The sequence below is a fragment of the Ogataea polymorpha genome (assembly GCF_001664045.1).
Source record: "Ogataea polymorpha strain NCYC 495 leu1.1 chromosome Unknown OGAPOscaffold_4, whole genome shotgun sequence".
Taxonomy (NCBI): Eukaryota; Fungi; Ascomycota; class Pichiomycetes; order Pichiales; family Pichiaceae; genus Ogataea; species Ogataea polymorpha.
Window position 1 is genome coordinate 1,129,404 of NW_017264701.1, and position 23,100 is coordinate 1,152,503.

Consider the following 23,100-nt stretch of genomic DNA (forward strand, 5'->3'; position numbering starts at 1 on the left):
TTGCGTATGGACTCGATTACGTAACAAGGTGCTGAGCATTTAATGATTCCCTAGTAATTTTCTAAATTAGTAAGTTGTATGTTTTTTGAGCAGGAGGAGATACTGGAGCAATTTCAAAACATCTCCAACTGCCAAATCCCTGTGTCCGAGCAGATTGCATTGCTAGAGTCTGTGAACTGGAATTTAGAGCTTGCATTGATTCAGTACTGGCAGTTGTATCCAAGAAGGGCGAATTTTGAGAGACGAGACGTTAGCATGGCAACGGATAATCCGTCCAATAGTGCATCGAATCAGCGAAGCTGGTTGTCTTCGTTGTTCCAAAATACAGAGGAGACATACGCGCCTCTGATGCCAGGGTCTTTCCCCATTACCGAAGAACGACAGCCCTCAAAGCTCCACAGAATTGTCTCTGCCACTTTCAAATGGTTACTAGATCAGCTAGTGTTATTTGTTGTCGTGCCGTTGTACGTCTTATTACGCATATTGGGGCTCGCTTTACTTGTCGTGATTGGTGGCATCGTTCCAATAATCATGAAACTGCATCCAGGTAGATACCATGTCATTCGCAAAAACGCTGATCCCGCTGATATGGCTCGCCGATTTATTGTCGACTTTGACGACTTGATCGGGAACGTGTCTCGCGGAGAACCAGATGAAAACGAAACAGGAGACCTAATTAATCAAGCTGACATGATGGAAATTCAGCGCCCTGATTTCCTTGAGTGCTCGTATTCGCACGCTTTGCATTTTGCTAAAAAAGATGCCAGATGGCTCCTGTTGTATATCCACAGTGAGAATCACCAAGACACCAAGAGCTTCATCCAGGACGTGCTGATAAATCCTGAGTTTCTCCAATTCATTCGAGAGAAGCAAATACTCATATGGGGTGGAGACATAAAAGACTGTGAAGCATATCAGGTGGCTAATCAATTCAAAGTGACTCGACTTCCTTTCCTTGGAATGTTGTGCTTGACGGTCAACGAGACGCCCACGGCCTCTGGAGTGCAACAGTCGGATCCGATTCTGTCTATGGTTTGCAAAATTCAAGGTTATATGCCTAATGCTCAGGTTCTTTCCAAATTGGAGAAAAATTACAACAAGTTCAATTCCAAGCTGGAGAGTATTCGCGCAGAAGTGCAACGTCTTCATAATGATCGCCAGACACGTCAACTGCAGGATCAGGCTTACGAAAATTCGCTCAGAAGAGATCGAATGCGCAGAATGGAGGAGGCCCTTTTACAAAGAGAACGGCAAGAGCAAACGCGAGCCGCCACTCTGAGGGAGAAGTGGTTGAAATGGAGAAAGTCCACGTTATTGCCGGATCCCGAGCCTGCAAATGCCGCACGGATTGCGATCCGTCTGCCGGACGGGAAAAGAGTTCGGCACAATTTCGATAAGAACGCCAAAATTGAGGAAATATATGCATTTGTCGAGTGCATCTACTTAAACAACGTGGAGATTTCCGATTCGGACACTCTCGAAAGGCCCATTGGCTACAATCACCAGTACAAGTTTGATGTGTATACAGTGTATCCACGAGAGATAGTTGTGGTGGACGATGATCTGAGCATTGCCGATTCCCAACAGGTGTATCCTGATGGAAACTTGGTTGTCGAGCTAAATAGTGAAAATTAATGCGTTAGTTGTGGATCTTCTTCGCCCGTTTCTTAGCCTTCTTCTTGTCTTTCTTTTTCAGTCCCTTGAGTCCGCTTTTGAGAATATTGGCATACTTGTTCCAAAACGTTTCGAGTTGGTTGGGTGCGATTTCCGTGCTCAGCTTCACTCTTTTGGTCTTGTCTTTGTTGCCATCGGTCACTCTCACCAACACCGAGTACGATTCTTTTCCAGATCCAGTTGCACCTTCGATATCTTTTGTGATGTCATACGAGAGTCTCTTTTGTGTGATGTATACGGACTTGCCGCTATTCTTTTCCAGCAGTTCGCTCACTTGGTTGAGAAACTGACGTTAGTAATCCGGTACCTAATTTCTTACCTCCTGGTTATCTAACCTCGTCATGCTGAAAATATTATATATTATTTTTCGTCAATATTTTTCGCTCATTTTTTCAAGCTCTATACAAAGCGATCATCTGGGAAGCCAGCCCATTCGGGACACCATAAACTGGATCCAATGAGCACACGTGGTTTATATCTGAAACCTCAGTTATGTTCGGATCTGAAATGCGGTGTCCTATGTACTCGCCGTCCCTGTACTCTTGGTAGTGCTGCGTCATGCTCAGTCCGCAGAGCACGTAATTTGTATGATAAAAATCTGCCCGAGCAGAAGGCTTATCTCGAAGGCCTGCTGGCTCATCCTGGCAACAGCAAAGAATGTAGTTTTGCAACTGGATTCGATTAAGAAGGTCTTTCTGACCCGTCGCAATCTCGAGTAACGGTGTCAGTCCCCCAACCCAATGGCTGTAGCATCCATCAACGAGCTTGTTGGTACGTCCACTTAGTCCCCCCTCCAAGCTGTACTGCCTTTGTACAGTCCAGCTGATCAAATTGTCCAGGTCAATCACCGATGATAACTCACCAGGAGATTTCAACATTGACAGCGCTGCTACAGCACAAAAAGTGTATCCTCCATGAGCCTCATCGCCAGGATAGCCTGAAAATCCACCCTCGTACGTTTGGCAGCTGGCCAGCCAGTCAATTGCCTTGTACGCAAGCTTGTCGTCCATAATGTCTAGAAGAGAAGCAACACAGATTGCACAGTACACGGCTCTGGTATCTGCCTCTCCATTGTAATGCATGACAAAAGAGCCGTCAGGCTGCTTCATTTCTAGCAGCCAGTTGTAGATTTTGGATCTCTCGAGCTGGGCAGCAGCTTTATAACTTTTGCTCACTGTTAAAGCCAACAAACCAGCATAGGTAGCGGCCATGTGGGCCATCTGACCATTTCCTCCCCCAATCGCACCCGTTTCGGAATCCACACATTGGATAATTTTGCGGCCAATGTTTTCAGACAGCTCTGCGTCTATTTCCTCACCGAGAAGTGCCTTAGAGTTCACAAGCCAGTAGATGATCCAGGGGTGAGAAGCGTCCAGAGCCGTAAATGGAGCAGGCAATGGGCGGCTCAAGAATGTGTTGATGTATTTGGAATGCCTCTTGCGTGTAAGAACAGGGAATTTGCTCTTCTCTTGACTCAGAACGTCCTCATATATCTTAAGGATGTCCATTTCGACCTCCATTTGGCTTTCTATAGTTTTAGAGGCCGGCTCCTTGATGCGGAACTCATCCACCTGGTCGCTCGTCTCAAACAGCTCTTGCAACTTCTCGTAGTTCAAGTTGATCTGGGCCATTTGCGATAAATACCGTGCCAGAAACCGAACGCGGGCCGCTTTCTTTCGGCTCATACATATAGATGTTTCAAATTTTATTAGAGCTGCACAGCCGTAAAGTTGGGGAAACAATTCAGCCCAACCTGTGAGAACTGCCCAGATCCACAGTGCATGGGCCTTTCTGCGATAATCTGATGCTTATTGTATATATTCCGCACTGAAGGCTGGGAAAATGAGCAAAGTAGCCATACTTCTCGTTGACATTTTTGTAGTCGTTATGGAAATTAGCACCTGTGACGGAAAAACTGAACGCAGCGGGGGTCCTGATTCTGATGGTAACGCGAGAGGGCTTCAAGACCGTAAACCGGTGTAAGCAGCTCTCGGAGTCTTGGAACATCTTTGTTTGAGTAAAAAGCCCCAGGCTTGTGGACAATCTAGTCATCGTCAGCGGGCTTTCGCTATTGACGATTAATTTGAACGGGCCTAGAGTCAACGGGTCCTTGGTAGACACAATTGCAATGTATCTAGAGTTTGGGTTGAGGCTCGTCTTAAGGATAAACCCTGATTGGTCGTATTCAAGTCGTTGGCCGCCCACAAGCGTTCTTTCATCGAATTTCGTGAGATATCTTTCTGAAGTTTCGAATAGCAGGACATTAGCTATGCTGTTTGAGAAAAGGCCAATTTCGGTCTTACCGAGCGCACCAGTAATTTCAAATTGCGGGTTGTCAATGTAGCTTGGATACAACCAGCAGCCACCAGCTGTCATAGGTGTCCATTGATCCATAACCTCCTGGATATATTTGTACTTAAACGACGGTCTTGCTACCGTTAACTTGTGCTGGAAAAAAAAATGCACAGAGTACCTTATTGAGGACGTATCATTTGCGATAAGCACGCCGGTCACGCATTGGCCTGGGTTGAGATGAAGCTTTGACAGTACAAATCGGGATTTGTTGGTCGGGCTCTTCGATATTCGCTTTGCGTCTGTAAGCGTCCAAAGTTTTTCGCCTTGGGTATCAAACCACTCGGCACGCAAATATGTATCTGGCTGGTTCAAATGGCGCTCAATCAGAACATAGACCGTATTTGGGTGGCTGTGGTTTTGTAAGCTAAATTGTGGGTATTCGACCGCTCCCAGTGCGTCCTTGTATATCACGTGCTTTGTGATCTTCGAGAAGTCATCTAGCTTCCAATTGAGATAGAGGACGTTGAAAGGATAAAGATCTAAAACTTCCATGTCGCGGTTCGCAAGGTTCCAAGGGTTTTTCAAGTATAATTTGTAGCCGTACTGCGCTGAGTCGTCCTTTTTTATGCTCAAAACTGAATAATCGTGATTAGGCGCAAGATTGAAACGGCGACACTCTTCTGGAGAAAGATTGGAAGTCCCTAAACCTAGCACAAGGTCTGCTGTGTTGTGTTTCTGAGCAATGGTTTCCATTTGGTCTTTCGTGAGATCATCAATATCCACATATTCGGGAACATACCCAGTAAGAATATACGTGTCGATGCCGATATTGGAACCTCTGAAGTCTGATAGATGGGATGCGTTATGAATCTGAAGGTATGCTTTTTCCAAAATAGCGGGCCACAAGAGATCTGGATGTGTCGAGCTTTTCACGTATCTAGATTGATCAGCCGGAAGTGAAGAGTCTGTCCATACCACTCTTTTGCACCCATTGAATTCGAGTGTCAAGGCAAATCTTGAGGTATTGCTGTCCGTATAAACTAAGGAAAGAAGATCAAATCCATGGTTGGCGATTGTTATCAACGATGACACAAAGGAGCAGTTTGCTAGTGATTCCTGATATAGGTCCGCAATTCCATCTCTACTAAGAACAAGCGAATTGGCTGAACCTGGAGCGATGATGGGACTTATTTGTTCATCAAACGGGTAGTAGAAGTCATCCTGCTTTGAGAATATCCAGCACATCTTCTGGTCAGGTGTGAGAAACGGTCGATCAGATTTGAGGTGATCGTAGAAATCCAACAGCTTACTCCCCAGGGCTTTAACCTGCTCGGGCATGAAGCCAGAGTCCATTACAGGCTGAAATCGTTTGATCAGACTAAGACACTCTGTTTTGACCGGTTGTGATAAGGCGTATCGATAGAGTATCTCATTGAGTTTCTTTTGTATTACCTCTATCTCTGAATATACTGGATCCATATTTCAGGATTTAAAATTAAATTTTTAGGGAATTAAATTATCTATCAAATCTAAACTTCTCCTGCTCCAAACACAAGCTTCATGCCACGCTCTAAAAACCCCTTTTTTCCTTTTTGGTAGCCTTTGGCACATTGATAAGGCCACTACCGTCCTTGAGTCTAAACCTGCCGTCCTGACGTTCTTCATGATTGCCGCCTTCAGCAGCGAAAACGCTGGAGAGTTCTATTTCCGGTAGTTTTTGGTCACTCACAAGCTTAACCAGCGACATGGAACATCCAATGTCTTGATTGTCTGGGATAGATGTCCCTAGCAGTTTTTCTAGTGACGATCTCGTGTAAGGGACCACTCCTATCACCGAGCCAGATGCACCTAATTTATTGTTCTCACGCAAAGCACGCACTGCCGAAGCTGAATTATCGTATGTGAATTTCACCCACTGCGGCCCAATGAATACGGGGTAACTCTTGCCTTGACACAAAAACTTACGCTGGTTGAAATCCTCCAGTATGGTCCCATATTTCGAGAATTGCTCCACAATCGAGGCAAACTGCGAATCATCGTATCCAAACACTATAACTGCAGTTTCTCTTATCGTTGGTTCTGCATCATTTTCCTTGTCGTTCAATGAATATACTTTGCCCACAGAGAAGGGGAGTTCTGGGTTCCCTGTCTCACTGGATCCAACAGGTACCCTGCTTCGTTGCACTCTATTGAAGACGTTTTTGAAACTATTAGGATCGGATTCAAATTTACTAAAATCTGGATTGTTGATGAGTAAAACATTGCCGGAACTGTCGTCATTATTCATGCGATCATAGAGGGACACGTTTGGAGGAAGATCTTGGAACTCGTCTATGGATGTCGTTTCGTGGTCTGTGGCGACAGCATCACTTGCAAAGCGTTTTCTTTGGACGCCGGATTGGAGTGGCAGTGTTGGCTGGCTGGGACTATCGGAATCGTCGTTCGTTTCGCCTAGAAATTTGCTTGTTCTTTTGATGAGAGTAGTTGGTATGCTTCTCTTCTTTGATCGTGCGCCCGCTCCACCAATGACCAGTTTGTTACCTCCTGAACTCAACCATTCTGGCTCTTTATACAAATCCTCTTTGAGCTTGTATTTTGAAAAGCGCGACTCCTGGGAATCAGCAGCTGTTATATGAGACATGTTTATAAACAAACTTTTTCTAGGAGATTGATTATTTTAAAAAATACTGTAACTAAAAAAGCCAAAAACATGTGTATATATTGATAATGCTCGTACAGTTGAAACTCGACAATGGCAATCAAACCTAGGTATTTTATGTGCCCTTTTTCGTTAGACTAGGACCCCAAGGTGAGTTAGGATATCAATGTTACCATGGCATCCTTATTAGACTGCTGTCATATGGCTGCATCAAGCAGATCAGAATTCAAGACCATAAGTAACATAAATAGCTTGCACACTTCTGGCGTGCAATAACAAAGCTGATAACCGAATCAGCGATATCGGTCAACCTGACTTAATCTCTCTATTCTATACAAATAACGTTTTCCTCTTCAATCTAACAGAATAAGGTTTGCTCCGTCCGCGAGCTCTATTCAAATATGCTATAAAGGTAGCCGATCAAACTTCCGGCAAACGACCCCACGTAGGCACCTGCGAGCAAAGTGATTGGCCACTGTTGCCAATCTCTATCCCAGTCAAGAGGGATAGGAAACACACCGAACCAGCAACCCGCGAGCGCGCCCATAGCCTGCAAATAGATCTGATTTCTGTAGAATGCTGGCACCTGAAACGTGAGCAACCGGATCCACGTATCTCTTGCGTCTGGATCGGTGAACTTGTAAACTAGAAGAAGAGGGAAAACTGTCAGGAATGACAGATGCAAAGCCAGAAAAGCTGTTTCCTCAGTCAGAGATCCAATAGGAGCCCCGAAGACCAACAGGCAAAGGAAGATGGGGACCGTGGCAAAGACAGAGATTAAAGACGAAATAATCAGGTACATGAGCTCACCACCGTTGGGACCTCTGTGTTTTTTTGCTCTTTTTTTGTTTTTTATCGTGGTCAGTGTTATTAGTCCGAAACCAAACTGAAGTGCTAAGACTGCGAGCGTCGAAGAGTGCAATGCTGATATGACTTTGGAGCTAATGTTGAAGTGGTAGAATAAAGCGTAAACGATAGCCAGGGAATGGAACGGAAGGAGCAAGAAAGCAGGAGAGGGCTTTGGCAGCTCTTGCATTTGAGGCTCATCATCAGCAAGATCAAATCCTGACTCCGCTACAGGCGATCCCGGTTCTGTACTGGGATTGCGGTCGCTGAAAGACGGACTATTCCGAGAAAAGGAAACGGTCTTCTTAACCTTTTTTGGTCTGGCCGACATGGAAATCACTTCGTAATGTTTATGTCAAGTGGAATTAGGAAAGTTTTTGTTGATGCGTGCCGGTTGACACGCTAAAAATATATACAGTTAAATCTCTAAATTATTTTTCAGGCAGTGAAGAGTCCAGGTTGGTTTTCCTGGCAATGAAGTACTTCTCCAAGAAACTGAGCTCGTCAAACTCTAAAACATCTCCAGGTCTCTTGGCCACAATTGTCCATGTAGTGCCAAAATGGGACCGTTTCTCCTGCGTGATTTCCAATCCAGATGCGTCCACCAGCTCTCCAATGTCGAGATTCCATCGGCAACCCCATGTTTCCGAATGTTTATGAGCCCTTCTGTCAAGCTGTTTGTTGATAAAGTCATAAGACCCACGTCCGTGCTCTAACAGAACAATTCTTCCTCCAGGCTTGAGTAACTTCATCATGTTCTTCAACGCTTTCACCGGATCTTGATGAGAGCACAATCCGAAAGTTTCGATGATGGTATCATACTTCACTTGCTTGTCTCCCTGAAGTTCCAACAAATCTTCAGCCTTGCCAACAACAAACTTGACTTTTTTGAAGTTAGGCCATTGTTCAGTGAATTTATCGTAAGTCACACGCATCATCTTTGCAGAGGTATCCAGAAACGTGTAGGATTCTATTTTCGTAGGGTCCAGGTACTTGATATTTCTTCCCGTTCCACACGCCACTTCTAAGACATCCCCCTTGCAGTGACTCATGAGCCATTTGCGCTTCGATCCCATGAACGACAACATTTCCTCGGTGGAAATCTCGCTGTCGTACTTCTCGGCAACGTTGTCGTAAAAATCCGTCAAATCCTTAGGTGGAAGAATGCATTCTTCGTAGGAGGTATCTAAAAGATGTTCAATTTCCTCAGGTTTCGGATTGAAGTGGTCATCGGGCGAAGTGTGCGTCTTTTTCCATTCCTCTCTGAGTTCGTGATATGCTTTCAATTTGGCCATATCCGACGTCCGGATCAGGTCCCCGCTCAACTCCCGTAATCTCAGCTTCTCCCATTCACTAAGCTCTGCGCCGGAATCTCTTTTCTCCAACAGTTCCTTCTTCTCAACATCTCTTTCGTACAGCTTGCGGAAATATCTAATACCGTAAACGAAAAACACCAGGTACAGCGCAAGGTAGTACTTGGTGGCCTTTCTGTTAAACTCAAAAGTGTCCACTATGGCACCATATTTTCTGATCCAGGAGCCAGAGTTGATGGCTTCCTCATACTTTCTCTGTTCCTCCTCTGCTCTAAGTTGTTCCGGGGTTTTAACTTTTCTTGTCTTGAATCGAAATTCCGGCTTGCCAGAGCTCCGAGAAGCAGTACGAACAAAAAGCAGACCCGGACGTAAATTGATAAGAGGCTTGTGACCAGGGATTTTGCCCAAAAGTCCCAGCTTCCCCAAAAACATGGCCTTTGCAAAAGTCAAAATTTACTAGCTTTTTTTTCTCACGCTTTTTTAAAAAGTTCATTGGTAACTTGAAGCTCTTGTTTATCGATCTACTGTCATTTACAATATTAATAACTGATTTAGGTTCTATTCAACTGGAACTTGCACAGATTCACTATTGATAACGCATTAAGCCTTCAAGGTTTGATATCGACGTTCGAAACCGTACAACGAGACCAGCACGATACACACTATAATAAGAATACATTGAATTAGTGTTTACTCTGAGCAATCGAACATATATAAGCGAACCGTGAACTCCACAATGGATCAGAATGGTGTTGACCAGATTGTGGGCTCTTTAGAGGTGATTTACAACCCGCAATCCACCAACAAGAGTCGCCACGAAGCCCAGGAGTTTCTGGAAAGCATAAAACAGATACCCGAGTCGCCATATTGGGGTTACCTATTGGCGCTCCCGGACAATAAAAACGACTTCATTGTGAGACATTTTGGTCTGAGCTTGCTCTCCAATGCCATCAAGAAAGACTTTTCCCAATGGGACCTAGAGAAACAGGAAGCGGTCAGAAATTGGGTCATCGAACTAGCTATGAAAGTGGCGCCGACAGATCCTCACTACATGAAGGAGAAAATAGCGTTCTTATGGGTTGAGATTGCCAAAAGGTGTTGGGGGCTCTGCCTTTCAAAGGAAGAAGAAGAAATTGCGCTCAAAGATAAATCGTATACAGACCATGAAAAACTCCAAAGCTGGGCTTCCATGGACGCGAGCCTGCTCAGACTGTGGGAGCACTCACTGATCACAAGAGAACTCTCTCTCATCATATTTCGTGCATTGTTTGAGGATGTTTACTTGCTTGATGATCCTGTGGTCTCGCAGAGAAACAACGTACTGTCATCTCTCTGTCCCGAGGTGGTTACATCCGAGGAGATATTATTGCTCAAATATGAGCCAAACGAGTCTCTCCGGATATTTGCTGCTTCAAATCAAGGATGGCTTCTTAGATGGTCCGGTCTTCTAGAGGAATGTATTGATTACATGTTGAGCCATCCTCGATCTAGCTCCGATGAAAACTACCGGAACCTTTACAATCTCGCTGTCAAGATTCTACAAGTTTTCAAGACCAGCTTGTACTGGATCTTACCAATTGCATTTCGTGCGGCCGGCGTGCTTGGGAAGCTTAGTCGGTTGCTGGCAATTGATGATGTTCACATAAAAACTCTCACTGTCGACTGCTTACAAGTCTTATTCACAAGGGCATACTCGGAGGAGGCCGATTTCAACGAGATAATTGGTTCCATTTTCCAGACCGAAGGTTTGGCGATGCTATTTAAGGTGTTTAAAAGTATACAGCTGGACCCCGATGACGTCGATGAACAAAATTATACCCTGCTCAAGAAACTAGTGGAAATGATTGTGGGCCTGAGTGAATATTTCCAGCTTTCTGACAACAACATCAAATTCAAGCTTCCTGAATCTGCGGATGTATTGAACTATTTCAAACTGGTTTTGGAAACCACAAAGCATCCGTCTCTGGTGATATCAGGCTTATCTCTCCAATTTTGGTGTTCAATGCTAAGAATAGATGAGTTAAGCGACAAGCCAGATTTCGAGCAAATCATGCCTGAACTTTTGGACGTGACAGCCAGCAGACTGATCAACTATGCGGACTACGATGACGAGTGCGTTGAGAGGAAGATGCTGAGCATAGACTTTGAGAGCCAGCCTGAGGCCACTACTTTTTTGAACAATTACAAAAAACTGAGCGATGACATTGTACGGATTATCATATGCAAGAAGCCTAACGATGGGCTGCAGTGGCTCGCCAACAGGCTGAACAAATTCTACTCATCACCGGTGGGTATACAATCGCTGAATGATCCAAAATTGATCTACAAAGGCAAAAATTCAGAGCCATTTATTTTTGGATACGCCCAGTTTGTCACCATCGAGGCTTGCGTGCGAGGAATATCAAGGTGGCTTATATGGTGTCAAGATGACGACATGGAGACAAAGAAAGCTTATCTAATCAATGAAGTGGATGAGCTTTGTAAAATGCTGCTGAGCATGACTGTCAAAGATCCAATGCTGCTGAGAAAACAAATCCAGACGTTGGTGCAGTTCACACCCCTCCTGAAAGATGTTTCGGGAACCATGTTCAAGGTATTAGAGAAAGTCATGGAGTCTTGTACATTTGATTATCCTCCTGACGCTGGAGATGATGAACGAGAACTAGTCCGTGATTTAAGGACAAGCGGTGGTACGGAGCTCAACAGACTTGCGTATCTGATGCCAGAATCTCTCAAGGATATTCTACCCGAGCTAGAGTCGGCCATTGCCACTATTTTGAGTTCGAGGAAGCTGAGCGACCATGAAGCTGTGGCGTTCAAGTCCTTCCTTCTAGTGGTATCACAGCGATCATCTATTGACAACAAAGCTCAAAGGTTCGCCAATATAGTCGACCCAGAGCTTGTTGCGTGGTCAAATCCAGCAACAGAAAAAGGACTACTAGAATTGCACTGGTTCATGGAAAGACTAGGTATTGTTAGAATTGCAGACTATTTCCAATCGAGAGGAATTACTGCAGACACAAACCTGCTGGAAGCACAAATGGACGAAAGAGGACGAGCGCTGAAGAGCGAATTAAAGGATCATTGGTCATCTGTTTTCCCCATTCGTGCAACAAGAATTTTCATTCAATACAGTATTGAGAAGCTAGATCATCAGTCTGAAACTTATCAGGATTTGTTAAAATTATGGAAACCAAGAATTAAGCCGATTTTGCCCCACATTTTGCAGCTGATCTATCAGATCCAAGCGTACCATAATCCTGCTAATTGGTCCGGCCTGCCGTCCGAGGTGCAATCTTTCGTCAGATACAGTTGCATGGAGAGATTCTGGCAGCAGGGTGTTTCTATTCAATCCAAGGAATCGTTTATGGATGAGAGTGTTAAGGCCATGCATACATTAAGAGATTTTGCCGACAGCGTTGGGCATATTGTGAGGTACACGAGAGAGTATGCTTATTTGACAATCAGCTCTATTTCGGAGCTCGAAGAAACGTTATACGAGATTCCGGACTGTGCAAATCTCTTGTGGAAAGCCCTGACGGGCGAGTCCGTGGGCATTACTCTTCATTCTTGGAGGCACATGATTAATCTTGTGATTCGAAATGTGATAAAGAACTGTCCTATCTCGCACTTGGACTCTTTCATGGTCCAACTCTTGCCCCAGGTACTGAACACAATTGATTCGTTGCTTGTTGCCAAATGGGACGTGGTCTACCAGAAGGGACTGCAACTTGAGGGCAACGAGAGCGACGAGCAGCTGAGTGAGGAGATGATGGAAGAACATATGCTCAGACAACTTACTGCCGTGATCGATCGGATGCTAATTGATCTTGTTGGCCAACAGGCGCCAACAAGCTTGATTGAAAGACAATTGAAAACCAGAGAAATTATATTCCGGGATCTGAACTTGCTCGCACCTCTATTGAATCTGCTGTGCCATATTATTAGCTTCAAAGATACCAGATGCTCTTTTAACGCCATTTTGATAGTGAAGCATATGATCCAAGATCTTGTTGCCCTGAATAACGACGACGTCGACAAGTATCTGTCGGAGCATGTGATCGAAACGCTCTTATCTGTGCTTGTTGATAAGTTTTACGCAGACGCACACCCGGAAGCTGCCTACACTTTGACTCTGCTTTACATGGGATTAAGATACAAGTCGTCATATCCTGCAATGATTCTTCAAAAGTGCCTTAATCTAAGCAACAAGGAAATGTCCGATTTTGAGCTGCTTTTAATGAACTGCAAGAAACTTCGGGAAAGACGAAACTGTTTCCTGCAACTGGTAGAGAATGCAAGTGATCCGGGAAACAGCAACGAAGAGCAGAAAATGAGAGATCGCAAAAAACAGGTAGAGACTGCTCAGCAGCGAAGAAGCAAAAAAGGAGCTGCAGATGACGTTATGGACGACCCTCTCACAGAGAAGACACTGAACAACATGTTTGGAGAAGAAATGCAGTAATTGAAGTGGTGAATATCTTGTCAACTTGCTGTTTCGTGCGAAGTTTTCCATATATCGTTGAGGGTGTACACGGCATTTTTTTCAAGCTCTTCGTTCCAGTTTGGGTATATTTTTTTTAGGAAATCGATGAAGCTATCTTGGTCTAGTTCTGCCATCGTGCGGCGTCCTATTGAGTAGATGATCATGTTGTCGTCTGAGGTTCTGCTGGCGGACGTGATGCGTCGCTGGGTTTTTGATTTTGTCTGTGTCACATCGAGCTGATTCAAATATTCCTGTTTGACCATGAGGAGCAAAAAGTCTGGTAGTGTTGTACCAAGCAGCTCCACAGGTTTTGTTTCGCTGAAATGAAGCTGGAATTTGGTTTGCAAGATGCTGAGCAGGTCTTGTTTGTTGACGTGATTCTCGTTGAGTAGAATGATTGCTATTATGAGCATTTTGAAGCCCTGAGCTATCAAGTCCGACACAGGCTTGGGCAGGTTCGCTCCTGTTTTGTAAAGATCAGAGGAATCTGTAGTCGGTTCCTTGAGATCCGACAACGAGGCAATTGGACGTGACTGTGACTGGAAGTACGAGTAGATCTCGTCCTTTAATGACAGCGGCAGTTTGTTAACCAGCATGTAATCATCAGAGGACGCGCTCTTTGTATCTTGTCTGGGCGGAAGTTCCACAAGTTCCAAGCCAAAAACACGATCCAGCGTTTCCCTGATGTTGGGCAGAAGATCTTTCTTGAACTGTATTCCGTGACCTTTTTCTCCCTCAACCTCCATAATTTTTGCTATCAAGCCTTTATTCAGGACCTGATACTTGCTTTCCATTGCCAATAAGGAGCGAACAAAGGCTTTGGTGAGTTTTTGGATGCGTTGCTGCTTCACAGAAGCCTTGGACGAAGCAACGGAACGTTTTTCGGCACCCGACTCCTCAGAGCTATCGCTGGAAGCGGACTCGTCTGACCCGTTCGATTGCGACGTTTGGACCCTTCTGGACTTGCGCGGAGGCTCCACGTAGTCGTCGTCCTCTTCGTACGCGTCGAAACTGTTCCTTCTCCTGGCCATGCCTCTTGATCAGAGATAAACTTTTTCGCGTCGATCGTCCTCTTTGGTTATCATTGTTTAGTGTTTCATGTCCTCTATCACTGACCCCTACGGCGGGCCCAGTGAGCACAACCAATCAGGAAAAACACGAAGAATCGTGTCCCTGGTGTTTTCGTGTCTTGTGGCCATGGCATCGGGTACTCCGTATCTTTTTGGCATCTACTCCCCTCAGGTGATGTCTAGATGCCATTTCACTGCGGAGGATGCCAGTTTGTTGACCTTCGGATCCACGCTGGGCTCCTCAATTGGCGGCCTGGCTGCCGGGCTACTTATAGACAGGTTTGGTCCCAAATTTGCAATATTTCTGGGGGCCATATTAGAGTCCGGCGCATTTGTGATTCTGTATCTGACTTACAGATTCCAGCTCCATCATCTGTGGCTTCTGGAGATCGCCATGGCAAACGTTGGGTTCGGCTCGGTGCTCCCCTATTTCGCAACGTTGAAGGTAGCCACAATCAATTTCCCCAAGCACAAGGGTATGGCGAATGCATGTCCGGTCTCAGCTTACGGTCTGGCAGCCCTGATGTACGCTTCCATATCCACGGTATTCTACGCAGGCGATACGCAAGGCCTACTCAAGTTTATTGCTATATTTTCTGGCGTGGTTATTGGCCTGGGTTGCTTCTTCATAGACATCCACGAGCCGGACGAAATTGGTCGGCCCGCCCAAGACGAGCCGTCCGGAATCAAGTATCTGCTTAAGGGTCATCGGGGCTCGTTTGCCCAGCTGAATCTCGTGCGACGGAGTTCCAACTCGTCGTTGTTTTCGTCGACCTCAGAGATCTCGTCGCTGTCTGTGTCGACAACGTCTTCCGGGACCTCTACCATCACTAATAAGCCAATATCAATTACCAGTGCGCAAAATAAGTCCCCATACTCGTCGCGACCAAGCAGCTATTCGCCAATATCGTCTTCACCAGTGGACGTCAAAACGAAGCAGTCGCTAGCTCGCGCAAATTCCTACAGACTAGGCTCCTCACTGAGCAATTCGCCCAGAAACCCGGGATGGCTTGGAAACGCGATTAAAAAAAACATCAAGGAAGAGGCTGTGGTTGACGAAGACTCGCCTCTCAATCCTGGGAGCGACTCGTACAGCGCTTCCATACTGAGTCTTCCGCAAAGTCAGCACTCGGAGGTGCTCGAGACGACTCCTGCAGACGAACTTATTGACGCTACCAAACGGAAAAAAAACTCCCACCGCACCAGCAAGGAACACATCCAGTGGCTCTTCAACAATAGAACGTTTCTCTGCCATTATGTCCTCAACGCCCTGTTTTGTGGCAGTGGACAAGTGTACATCTACGGCGTTGGCTACATTGTCAAAGCGCAGATGAACAAAAACCCCAATTTTACCAGTGATCAGATCTCGTCATACCAGGCCCTCCAGGTTTCCCTTATATCGCTGTGCAATTTTCTGGGCCGGATACTTGGAGGCATTTTTAGCGACTATCTGCACAAGAGCATGAATTCACAGAGACTCTGGGTGATTGTGGTTTCCGTTGTATGCGGAATGTTGGGAAATATCACGCTGCTCCTGTTTGACAACGCTCGTTTCCTCTCTCTCACCTCGACCTGCTTCGGTCTCAGCTACGGTGCCATCTACGGGGCCATGCCCGCAATTGTTGCAGATAACTTTGGCGCTAAACATTTTGCCACCTCGTGGTCTGTCATTGGAACAGGCTCAGTGGTGGCTTTCCTGATGCTGAGTGACTTTTTCGGCAAGGACTACGATAAACATAGCCAGTATCTAGAGGATGGAGACGGTAAGCTTGTGCGGATGTGTTTGAAGGGTAACCGTTGCTACGAGAACGTTTTCGGCATCAATCTTTTCATCGGCTGTATTTTGCTGGTGAGCTACTGCGCGATGATCTACTGTGCGAGAAAGAAATAGTCTTCAGTTCATCCACTCCGTACACCTTAATATTTTATTTATGTTTAGACCCACGCAGCACCGTCAGATATCGCTCAAGTCGATTCTCGCTTCCTTCAAGCGGATCCGGAACATCGAGGAGGTCAACAAGCCCCTGAAGGAGCTTCCAAGATCCACTGGCTCCGGCGCATTTGTGGAGCCGGTGGACTTCGAAGTCCTAGGCAAGACATCGAACATGCTGAACATCAAACTGCCCAAGTCCTCGATCCTCAATCTTCGTTACAGCAACGCAAACCAGTCTGTGGTGGCACTAAACGGTAGAGTCTCGTCTCTGGTGGTGGAACTGGGAAAGCTCGAGGGAGGCCTGATTTTTCAGCGGTGCTTCAACACCGCAGGCCCATTGTCGATCTTGATGGCCAACAAGTTGCAAAACTCGAACTTTACGGTTGTCAATGTGTCAAAGGACACAAATTGGACGGTGAAGCGAGACAGTCTGGTTGCCTGGACGGGAAACTACATTGATCTGACAGGAGAAAACAAACTGGTGAAAGTTGCAGGATCCGGCAAGTTTGTACTGAGCTCGCCAGGGCAGACGCTCCAGCTGACCCTGGATGACGCAGAGGCCGTGAGCGTGAACCCGTCGAGCGTGGTCGCCTTCACGGGGACGCCCCCCGCTGGACCTAAAAGCATAGTCGACTTTGCCGTTCCGGGGATATCTTGGCTCGCCAGAGTGTCCGATTCCTGGACTTCATTAACATCGTACGTGTACGACAAGTTCCAGATCCAAAAACCGCAGATCAAGATCCATCCTTGGATAAGCAGTGTTTTCTCGCAGGCAGCAGGTTCTGTTAGGAGAACAGTCAACCGGCTGGTGACGGGAAATCCTGACTACATGCTAGAATTTACTGGCCCGCGGACCTTGTTGATTAGCAACGGAATCCACTTGAAGGACAAAATCATGACTGAGGAGCAGTTAGAAAAAGTGAAAAAATAGATTATATAGATTTATTCACAGAGTATCATGTCTCGAATCATACCTCGGCTGGCGCGCTTGCGTACACGACCCTCACTTAGTGAGTACCATGAGATTGAAGCAAGACTTAAGAGCTCTCACTGGGATCTTTTTGACGACTCAATATCTGCGTATCATGCAAAACAGTTGTATGCCACTTTGCAATCGGTCATTAACCCGACCGCTCGATTTATGAATGAGAACATGGAAAGTTTGAACAAGCGCTTTTGCAAAGGAAAGACGGTTCCATACGGATACTCGATGATCTATTGCAACCCTATTTCTGGCGAGAACGAGCTAGGATTCGATGGTTTCGACAACTACCATGCTCCGTGCACTGAAGATAAAGACTACTTTTATAGGCGGATGTGGGTTGCAGGGAGTTTTCAATTCAACCCAGATAGACCCTTGAGGTTTGGAGATGAAGTCAGATTTACCGAGACTGTCGATAAAATAAGGCAGTACAAGCGGTTGGAGCAAATCGGAGTGGACTACAGACGCGAGTACAAAGTGGACAACGTGTGGTCAATTATTGAAACCAGGAAACTGTACTACATACAAAAGACCTATACGGAAGAAAGGTACCACCTTGTTGAGGACTCAGATCCAGACCACACCGTCGTGATTGTCCCCTCTACAGTGTCCATTTTCCGATCCAGTGCACTAATGTTTAATTCCCATCTTGTCCATTACAATCCCATATATGGCTCCAGATACGAGGACTATCCTTCAATTATCGTTTCTGGGCCGTTACTGGTTCAGCTGATGCTCCACTTTTGGCAGCAGCACAATCCAGACACCACAGCACTGTCACTCAAATACAAAATTATCAACCCATCGTTTGCCAACGAAAGAATTGATCTGTGCATCAGGGAGACATCCAAACATAGACACAGGCTCTGGGCAAATAGCAGAGATGGTGATCTCTGTTTTGTGGCTGATCTCATTATTGCATAAGCTTACTCAAAGCTATTTCGCGGTCTCTCCATTTCTGCCATTTACGCGGACTTTTTCTGTCCAAGTCGCAAAGCAGTGCCTTTGAAGAGTCTAAGTCTATAAAAATCGTGACGTCGCGGAGCGTCATGGTTTCACACAGTTGATCATCAACATCCGCCTCGCTTTCCAGAGCTATCAGCTTCTGATGCACGTTTGGACACCGAGCTTGTTCCGATGCAAGCGTCTGAAACAAGAGAATGTTTGCTTGAACTGCATTCTCAATTGACAAATAAGAAAACCCGCGGTCCCGTACCGCTTGTTCGACTGCCTCAGACCATTTGTGTATGCCGTCGGTCGTGAGCAGTTGGAGAGGGCAGACAATAAATCTCTCGCCATTCAATGTCAGATGTGCACAGTTTCTACATTTCCGGTCAGAGACAGGCTCTAGCCATTTCGGCTTCAATTCCAGCAATCGGCGAGCTCCCAAGTTTAGGATGATGTGCTTATTAAGAACAATTACTCGACAATCAGAGTCCTTGAAAACATTATCCATGAGTAGGCCATGTGTGTCTGGTTCAAGCTTCAAATCATCTCTTTCGAGTTTTCGAATAGATTCTGGCTTCAGTTCAACAAGTCTCGTAGGAACTATCCACCTCTCTAGCGCAGAAAAGTGATGCATATACTCATATATTTCCTGTGTTTTATATTGCTGGCCAGCAAGCCGAAGTCTGAGAACCTTATCAGTCAATTGCGGATCGTTTCCCCAATATCGGAACACTGCGTTAGCAGCTCCTTTGCGGAAGTAGGAAAAAGAATCAAGCTCCATATTTCATTTTATTATTTTACTACTCACACACAGCCTGAAAAATCTATTGCAGAGATATTATATCTTTGTACACTTCAGCGTACGAGTTTTTGCCCAATTTTTGCATAATCTGCTTCTTCCTGTCATTATTGAACCCAATGAACCTATGGAACATATTGAGCTCAATAAAAAGTCTCTTGATTGAGGGCATTAGCTCCGTCAGACCTCCAATGGCGTTGGATTTCGGATTCAGACCTAGCCAATGCAGCTCCTTGTCATATAGATAGTTCTGAATAGAATACAATCTTCTGTATTGATACTCGTTGACTGGCATCACCTTGTAGAAGGAGCCGTCAATATTGCTACCAATGATCTCGTAGCCCAAATCGTCTTCGTGGTTCAGCGTGCTCACCATCGAAAATAGGGATCTAGCTCTTGCAACTGAAATCATCTTTGTCGTAAGCGCATTTGAGCGTAACAGCGATCGGCGCAAAAGCTTGAGACCTTTCATCGAGTTTCCATCATAAGGGTCATATTGTAGCAAGTGGAAAACAGAATCTTCGTCTGCCACCAAAATATGCAGATTACCATCGTGCACCAAAAAGTCAGCAGCTCGTAATTCAACATTCTGCTCATCTTTTCCAAAATGCAACATTCTGTATGGAGTGGCATCAAAGCCATAGAGAGAGACACTCTGGAATGAGTCTCCTATGAGTACTAGGTTTTTGAAAGTCTTCACCTCCTTCGAATATATGGACGTGTCTGTAAAGGCAACAGGAGCCACATTGTCGTCTTTCTGCAAAGTACGAACAAGCATTCTTTGTCCTTGGACAATTGCAAAACGGCCGCTCACGTTACAAATGGAGAGAACAGGACCTCTGGCCGTCTCTGATGTGATCATTTTCAATCTATTCTTCGCTTCTGGTCTTCCAGGCTCCGGAACGATATCAATCACCTCGTAGATCTTCCAAGATCCATGTGTAGCGAGGTCCTCGTTTCTGCATCTTGCAGTTCCAATTAAAACGACAGTTTTGGTGGCAATGGTCTCGGAAACCTTTAGTTCGATCACCTCGATCGAGGTCACATACTCATTGTCTTCGAGTTCGACTGTATCGATGATTGTCCAATTGGCGGGCGAAACCAAGTGAACTGTGCCCTTCAGAGACGTCGACTTCAGCTTTCTGTCATCACGCAATCCAGGAAGCGGCTCTCCATCCTCATCGACGGGATTATAAGGACCTTCTTCCAAGGTTGAAATGATATAAGTGTTAGAAAGAGAGTGGTAGCTGATCTTGTTGATTGTCTTGTCCCCGATCTTATACTTGGCTATTGGCAACCTGTTTGAGTAAGTGTAGCTGCTATCCAATTGGCATATACGACAGGCCTTGGTTTCATCAATAGAGATCACACCGTTTGGACATTTATCGGTATTGTATTCAGCGAAATAAAGCGATGATCTTTTCGTGAATTGTAACATCCGAGGAATACTATTGTATTCTTTGAGTATCACAAACGCACTTGCTCCAGTCACTAAAACAGCTTTGTACCCTTGGAAATTGCTCACGCTGATGAGGTACCTTTCGATCTTTGTCGCGTGAGCATAAGAATTATCTGGAGCACCAACGATCGGGAACTGGCACATCTCGTTGATCTTCATCAACTTGTATGTCCTTTCTATAGGATCGAAAAATGTTTCGTAGATGAGGACCTCTCCTCCAAAAGTTAGGGCAACCAGGTAATCCTTAGAGCTGGAGCTGTTACCAAGTTTCGTAAACATGATTTGCTTGATAATGGGATCCACATCAGCTTCGTAATTGACATCCATAGGATTTAGAGTCAAAAGCTCTGGGAACTTGTGAATATCTGTGAACTCAAACACTTTCTCCTTGTGATCCTTTTGGAATACCAACAACCGATTATCGGCTGTCACGAGCCAGAAAAGAATTTCACTCTTGCTATTTTCCGTGCCGCCAACAGGCGTGCCTTCGGAGTCCCTTTTGACTGCCCCACTACCTATATGGTTCAACAAAGAGGACTCACATATCCAGCCATTGGTAAAAATCAGGTAGTTCAACAGTGCAGGCAAATCAAGCTTCTCAAGTTTGTCTCCTTTGAACTCTAAAATATCAAGCTCACCGCTTTTCATAATAACAACAATGTAATTGCCATAGATGAAAGTAGAGTTAATTTCAAAGTCATACTCTAGAGCAACCACCTCCTGGAACTTGAAGGTAAAAACTGTCACTTTGTACGGCGTCACCTGGACAATCCGATTTTCAGAATCTGTCGTGATTGTACCAAATTGAAGAGTATACTGCTTATTGTTGAAATCCTTGGAATAAAGATTTTTGTAGTTCTTATTCACTTGGAACACTTCTGTTTTGAAATTAGTGAAGTCAGTTGTGATGAGATATCTTGTGAATCCACTCTTGTTTGTCAGAGTCCACACCTTGTCGACATTGGAAAATTTCAATGTCGACTTCACGATGGGCTTGATTGTTGGAGAATAAACACAGGCACAGCTGTTGGGGCCCACCCCACAAGCAGCAACCAGAACATCTTCATTATAATTAGGGTTTGGCAGCCCCATGATTTTTTGCTCTATAGAGACTCGGCCTAGAGTAAAGTCCACCAGAGGCCCACAGTTCAGTATACTGTCCATTTTCTTGAATTGCGAGTTGACCAGAGAGCTCTTGTGGCTTTTTTGATCTTCCTCATCATATAGCCAATCGTCGTCATCTTTCGTCTCTTTCGAGCTACCATTCTGCTCCTTGGTTTCTTGAAGGAGCACACCACTTTTACTGCTGATCCGGATCAATAAAGAGTCTCCACCTTGACAGCAGACAAAAAAGAGGTCTAATGAGGGAACACTGGTGATCATAATTGGATGGTTTACAGTTATGCCCTTGTAGTTTGAAAGCTCAACTTTCTGGAGACCGGTGATAGTAGAGTTGCCACCGATCTTCTCAAAAGTCAACTGATAAAAGTCGCCGGACTCGGTTATTATCAAGACCTGATCTTCTTTCACGAGTCCAACGCGGGAATTTTCTAGCATCAGACCAAGTGATGACTGATCTTTGAGCTTCAAATTTGATATATCTGTGAAATACTCGTTTGTATAAATACCTCTCATGGACCCCAGAGAATTAACATGGATGATTTCGTTGGACCCAACCAGTAAAAATCCATTCGTAGGACTTTCTAGCGGATATATATAGTCAACATCGAAAGGCAGGTTGGTAAGTTCCATGATGGTGGAGGCTTTTTTATTTTCAAGATCGAGCGACAAAACGATCACTTTCAGTGTATCCTTGGCCTTGGGGAGGTGTCCAGCCCACGTCATTGTCTCAGGAGCATATAAAATTACCATCGTAGGATCCCTATAGGAGTGCAAAAACTGATAATCCACAATGTTCTTGATGTCTGGATGAAGAGAAGAGGCATTCAAAATGAAACTCTCCGTGAAAAGCTTCTTTCTCTTTTTGATGTCCTTAGCTTCTTCTGCATCATCTTTCAGCTCTTCTTCTTCTAAGTACTCTTTGTAGAAGGGAAGAAAAGTGAACAGCTCGTTGAGTCGCAAGCATGTGCATAACGAATTAGGGTCGGTTCTATGTTGGACACTAGTTTTGCCGAGTTTTTCCACCGTCAACGCATCAAGCGCCGTGTCATAGTAGTGCAAGCTGACAGTCGAAATAGCGTGCAACTGGGAATCCCATTTGATGACCGACAGTTTTGCCAATTTTGTGGAAACAATCAAGTAGTCCAACGATTCGTTCTCATTGGATCTAAACTTGTCTATGTTGATTATCTGTCCATTCAGCCTGTACTCGCCAATAAGCTGAAGTTTGTACCTGAGTTCCTGAATCAAGTTGGTCATAAGTGCATCTCCCAAAAACGATTCAGATTCACCAAGCACCTGATTTATCTCGTCATCTCCTTCGTCGTCGTCGCCGTCCTGCAGTTCGAGTTCAACGATTTCAAAGATTTGAAGCATGTTCCCCTTGGAAACAGCCAGATTGTGGCTTGTGGGAGATACAAAATTGCAATAAGTCGAGCCCAAGCATGTTGTTGGGTCCACGAATTGGTGAAAGGTATTCATATTTTGACAAAAAAAATAAAATAAAATAAAACATT

General features: G+C 45.1%; 12 protein-coding genes across 12 annotated transcripts; 5 read left to right on the forward strand and 7 right to left on the reverse strand.

Moving 5' to 3' along the window:
• Positions 1 to 78: 78 nt before the first annotated feature.
• Positions 79 to 1,635, forward strand: OGAPODRAFT_13413 (uncharacterized protein; the record flags this gene model as incomplete). The annotated part of the gene is made up of 1 exon (XM_018353362.1): positions 79 to 1,635. The coding sequence occupies one exon, from the start codon at positions 79 to 81 to the stop codon at positions 1,633 to 1,635; it is 1,557 nt and encodes a 518-aa protein (XP_018210954.1).
• Positions 1,636 to 2,057: 422 nt separating this feature from the next.
• OGAPODRAFT_16675 (uncharacterized protein) lies at positions 2,058 to 3,335 on the reverse strand. The gene has a single exon (XM_018354590.1). The coding sequence runs from the start codon at positions 3,192 to 3,194 to the stop codon at positions 2,067 to 2,069; it is 1,128 nt and encodes a 375-aa protein (XP_018210955.1). The 5' UTR covers positions 3,195 to 3,335; the 3' UTR covers positions 2,058 to 2,066.
• Positions 3,336 to 3,417: 82 nt separating this feature from the next.
• Positions 3,418 to 5,322, reverse strand: OGAPODRAFT_76869 (uncharacterized protein; the record flags this gene model as incomplete). The annotated part of the gene is made up of 1 exon (XM_018356239.1): positions 3,418 to 5,322. The coding sequence occupies one exon, from the start codon at positions 5,320 to 5,322 to the stop codon at positions 3,418 to 3,420; it is 1,905 nt and encodes a 634-aa protein (XP_018210956.1).
• A 204-nt stretch (positions 5,323 to 5,526) lies between these two features.
• OGAPODRAFT_76870 (uncharacterized protein) lies at positions 5,527 to 6,610 on the reverse strand (the record flags this gene model as incomplete). The annotated part of the gene is made up of 1 exon (XM_018356241.1): positions 5,527 to 6,610. The coding sequence occupies one exon, from the start codon at positions 6,608 to 6,610 to the stop codon at positions 5,540 to 5,542; it is 1,071 nt and encodes a 356-aa protein (XP_018210957.1). The 3' UTR covers positions 5,527 to 5,539.
• Positions 6,611 to 7,019: 409 nt separating this feature from the next.
• OGAPODRAFT_24532 (uncharacterized protein) lies at positions 7,020 to 7,430 on the reverse strand (the record flags this gene model as incomplete). Its single annotated transcript, XM_018355276.1, has 1 exon — positions 7,020 to 7,430. The coding sequence occupies one exon, from the start codon at positions 7,428 to 7,430 to the stop codon at positions 7,020 to 7,022; it is 411 nt and encodes a 136-aa protein (XP_018210958.1).
• Positions 7,431 to 7,853: 423 nt separating this feature from the next.
• OGAPODRAFT_100910 (uncharacterized protein) lies at positions 7,854 to 9,219 on the reverse strand (the record flags this gene model as incomplete). The annotated part of the gene is made up of 1 exon (XM_018353007.1): positions 7,854 to 9,219. One exon carries the CDS (start codon positions 9,217 to 9,219, stop codon positions 7,906 to 7,908), a length of 1,314 nt encoding a protein of 437 aa, XP_018210959.1. The 3' UTR covers positions 7,854 to 7,905.
• OGAPODRAFT_82777 (uncharacterized protein) lies at positions 9,218 to 14,282 on the forward strand (the record flags this gene model as incomplete). The annotated part of the gene is made up of 2 exons (XM_018356642.1): positions 9,218 to 9,232; positions 9,533 to 14,282. 2 exons carry the CDS (start codon positions 9,218 to 9,220, stop codon positions 13,250 to 13,252), a joined length of 3,735 nt encoding a protein of 1,244 aa, XP_018210960.1. The 3' UTR covers positions 13,253 to 14,282.
• On the reverse strand, positions 9,637 to 14,304 carry OGAPODRAFT_76874 (uncharacterized protein; the record flags this gene model as incomplete). The annotated part of the gene is made up of 1 exon (XM_018356242.1): positions 9,637 to 14,304. The coding sequence occupies one exon, from the start codon at positions 14,302 to 14,304 to the stop codon at positions 13,273 to 13,275; it is 1,032 nt and encodes a 343-aa protein (XP_018210961.1). The 3' UTR covers positions 9,637 to 13,272.
• A 67-nt stretch (positions 14,305 to 14,371) lies between these two features.
• OGAPODRAFT_94433 (uncharacterized protein) lies at positions 14,372 to 16,250 on the forward strand (the record flags this gene model as incomplete). The annotated part of the gene is made up of 1 exon (XM_018357533.1): positions 14,372 to 16,250. The coding sequence occupies one exon, from the start codon at positions 14,372 to 14,374 to the stop codon at positions 16,232 to 16,234; it is 1,863 nt and encodes a 620-aa protein (XP_018210962.1). The 3' UTR covers positions 16,235 to 16,250.
• A 20-nt stretch (positions 16,251 to 16,270) lies between these two features.
• On the forward strand, positions 16,271 to 17,207 carry OGAPODRAFT_94434 (uncharacterized protein; the record flags this gene model as incomplete). Its single annotated transcript, XM_018357534.1, has 1 exon — positions 16,271 to 17,207. Exon 1 carries the CDS (start codon positions 16,275 to 16,277, stop codon positions 17,205 to 17,207), a length of 933 nt encoding a protein of 310 aa, XP_018210963.1. The 5' UTR covers positions 16,271 to 16,274.
• A 27-nt stretch (positions 17,208 to 17,234) lies between these two features.
• Positions 17,235 to 18,982, forward strand: OGAPODRAFT_94435 (uncharacterized protein; the record flags this gene model as incomplete). Its single annotated transcript, XM_018357535.1, has 1 exon — positions 17,235 to 18,982. One exon carries the CDS (start codon positions 17,235 to 17,237, stop codon positions 18,180 to 18,182), a length of 948 nt encoding a protein of 315 aa, XP_018210964.1. The 3' UTR covers positions 18,183 to 18,982.
• A 48-nt stretch (positions 18,983 to 19,030) lies between these two features.
• Positions 19,031 to 23,065, reverse strand: OGAPODRAFT_100917 (uncharacterized protein; the record flags this gene model as incomplete). Its single annotated transcript, XM_018353008.1, has 2 exons — positions 19,031 to 22,825; positions 22,940 to 23,065. The coding sequence occupies 2 exons, from the start codon at positions 23,063 to 23,065 to the stop codon at positions 19,031 to 19,033; spliced, it is 3,921 nt and encodes a 1,306-aa protein (XP_018210965.1).
• Positions 23,066 to 23,100: the final 35 nt, after the last annotated feature.

Bases quoted from the DNA above. Each gene is read 5' to 3' on its own strand.
- OGAPODRAFT_16675 (XM_018354590.1), bottom strand. From the start codon at position 3,194: ATGGAGGTCGAAATGGACATCCTTAAGATATATGAGGACGTTCTGAGT.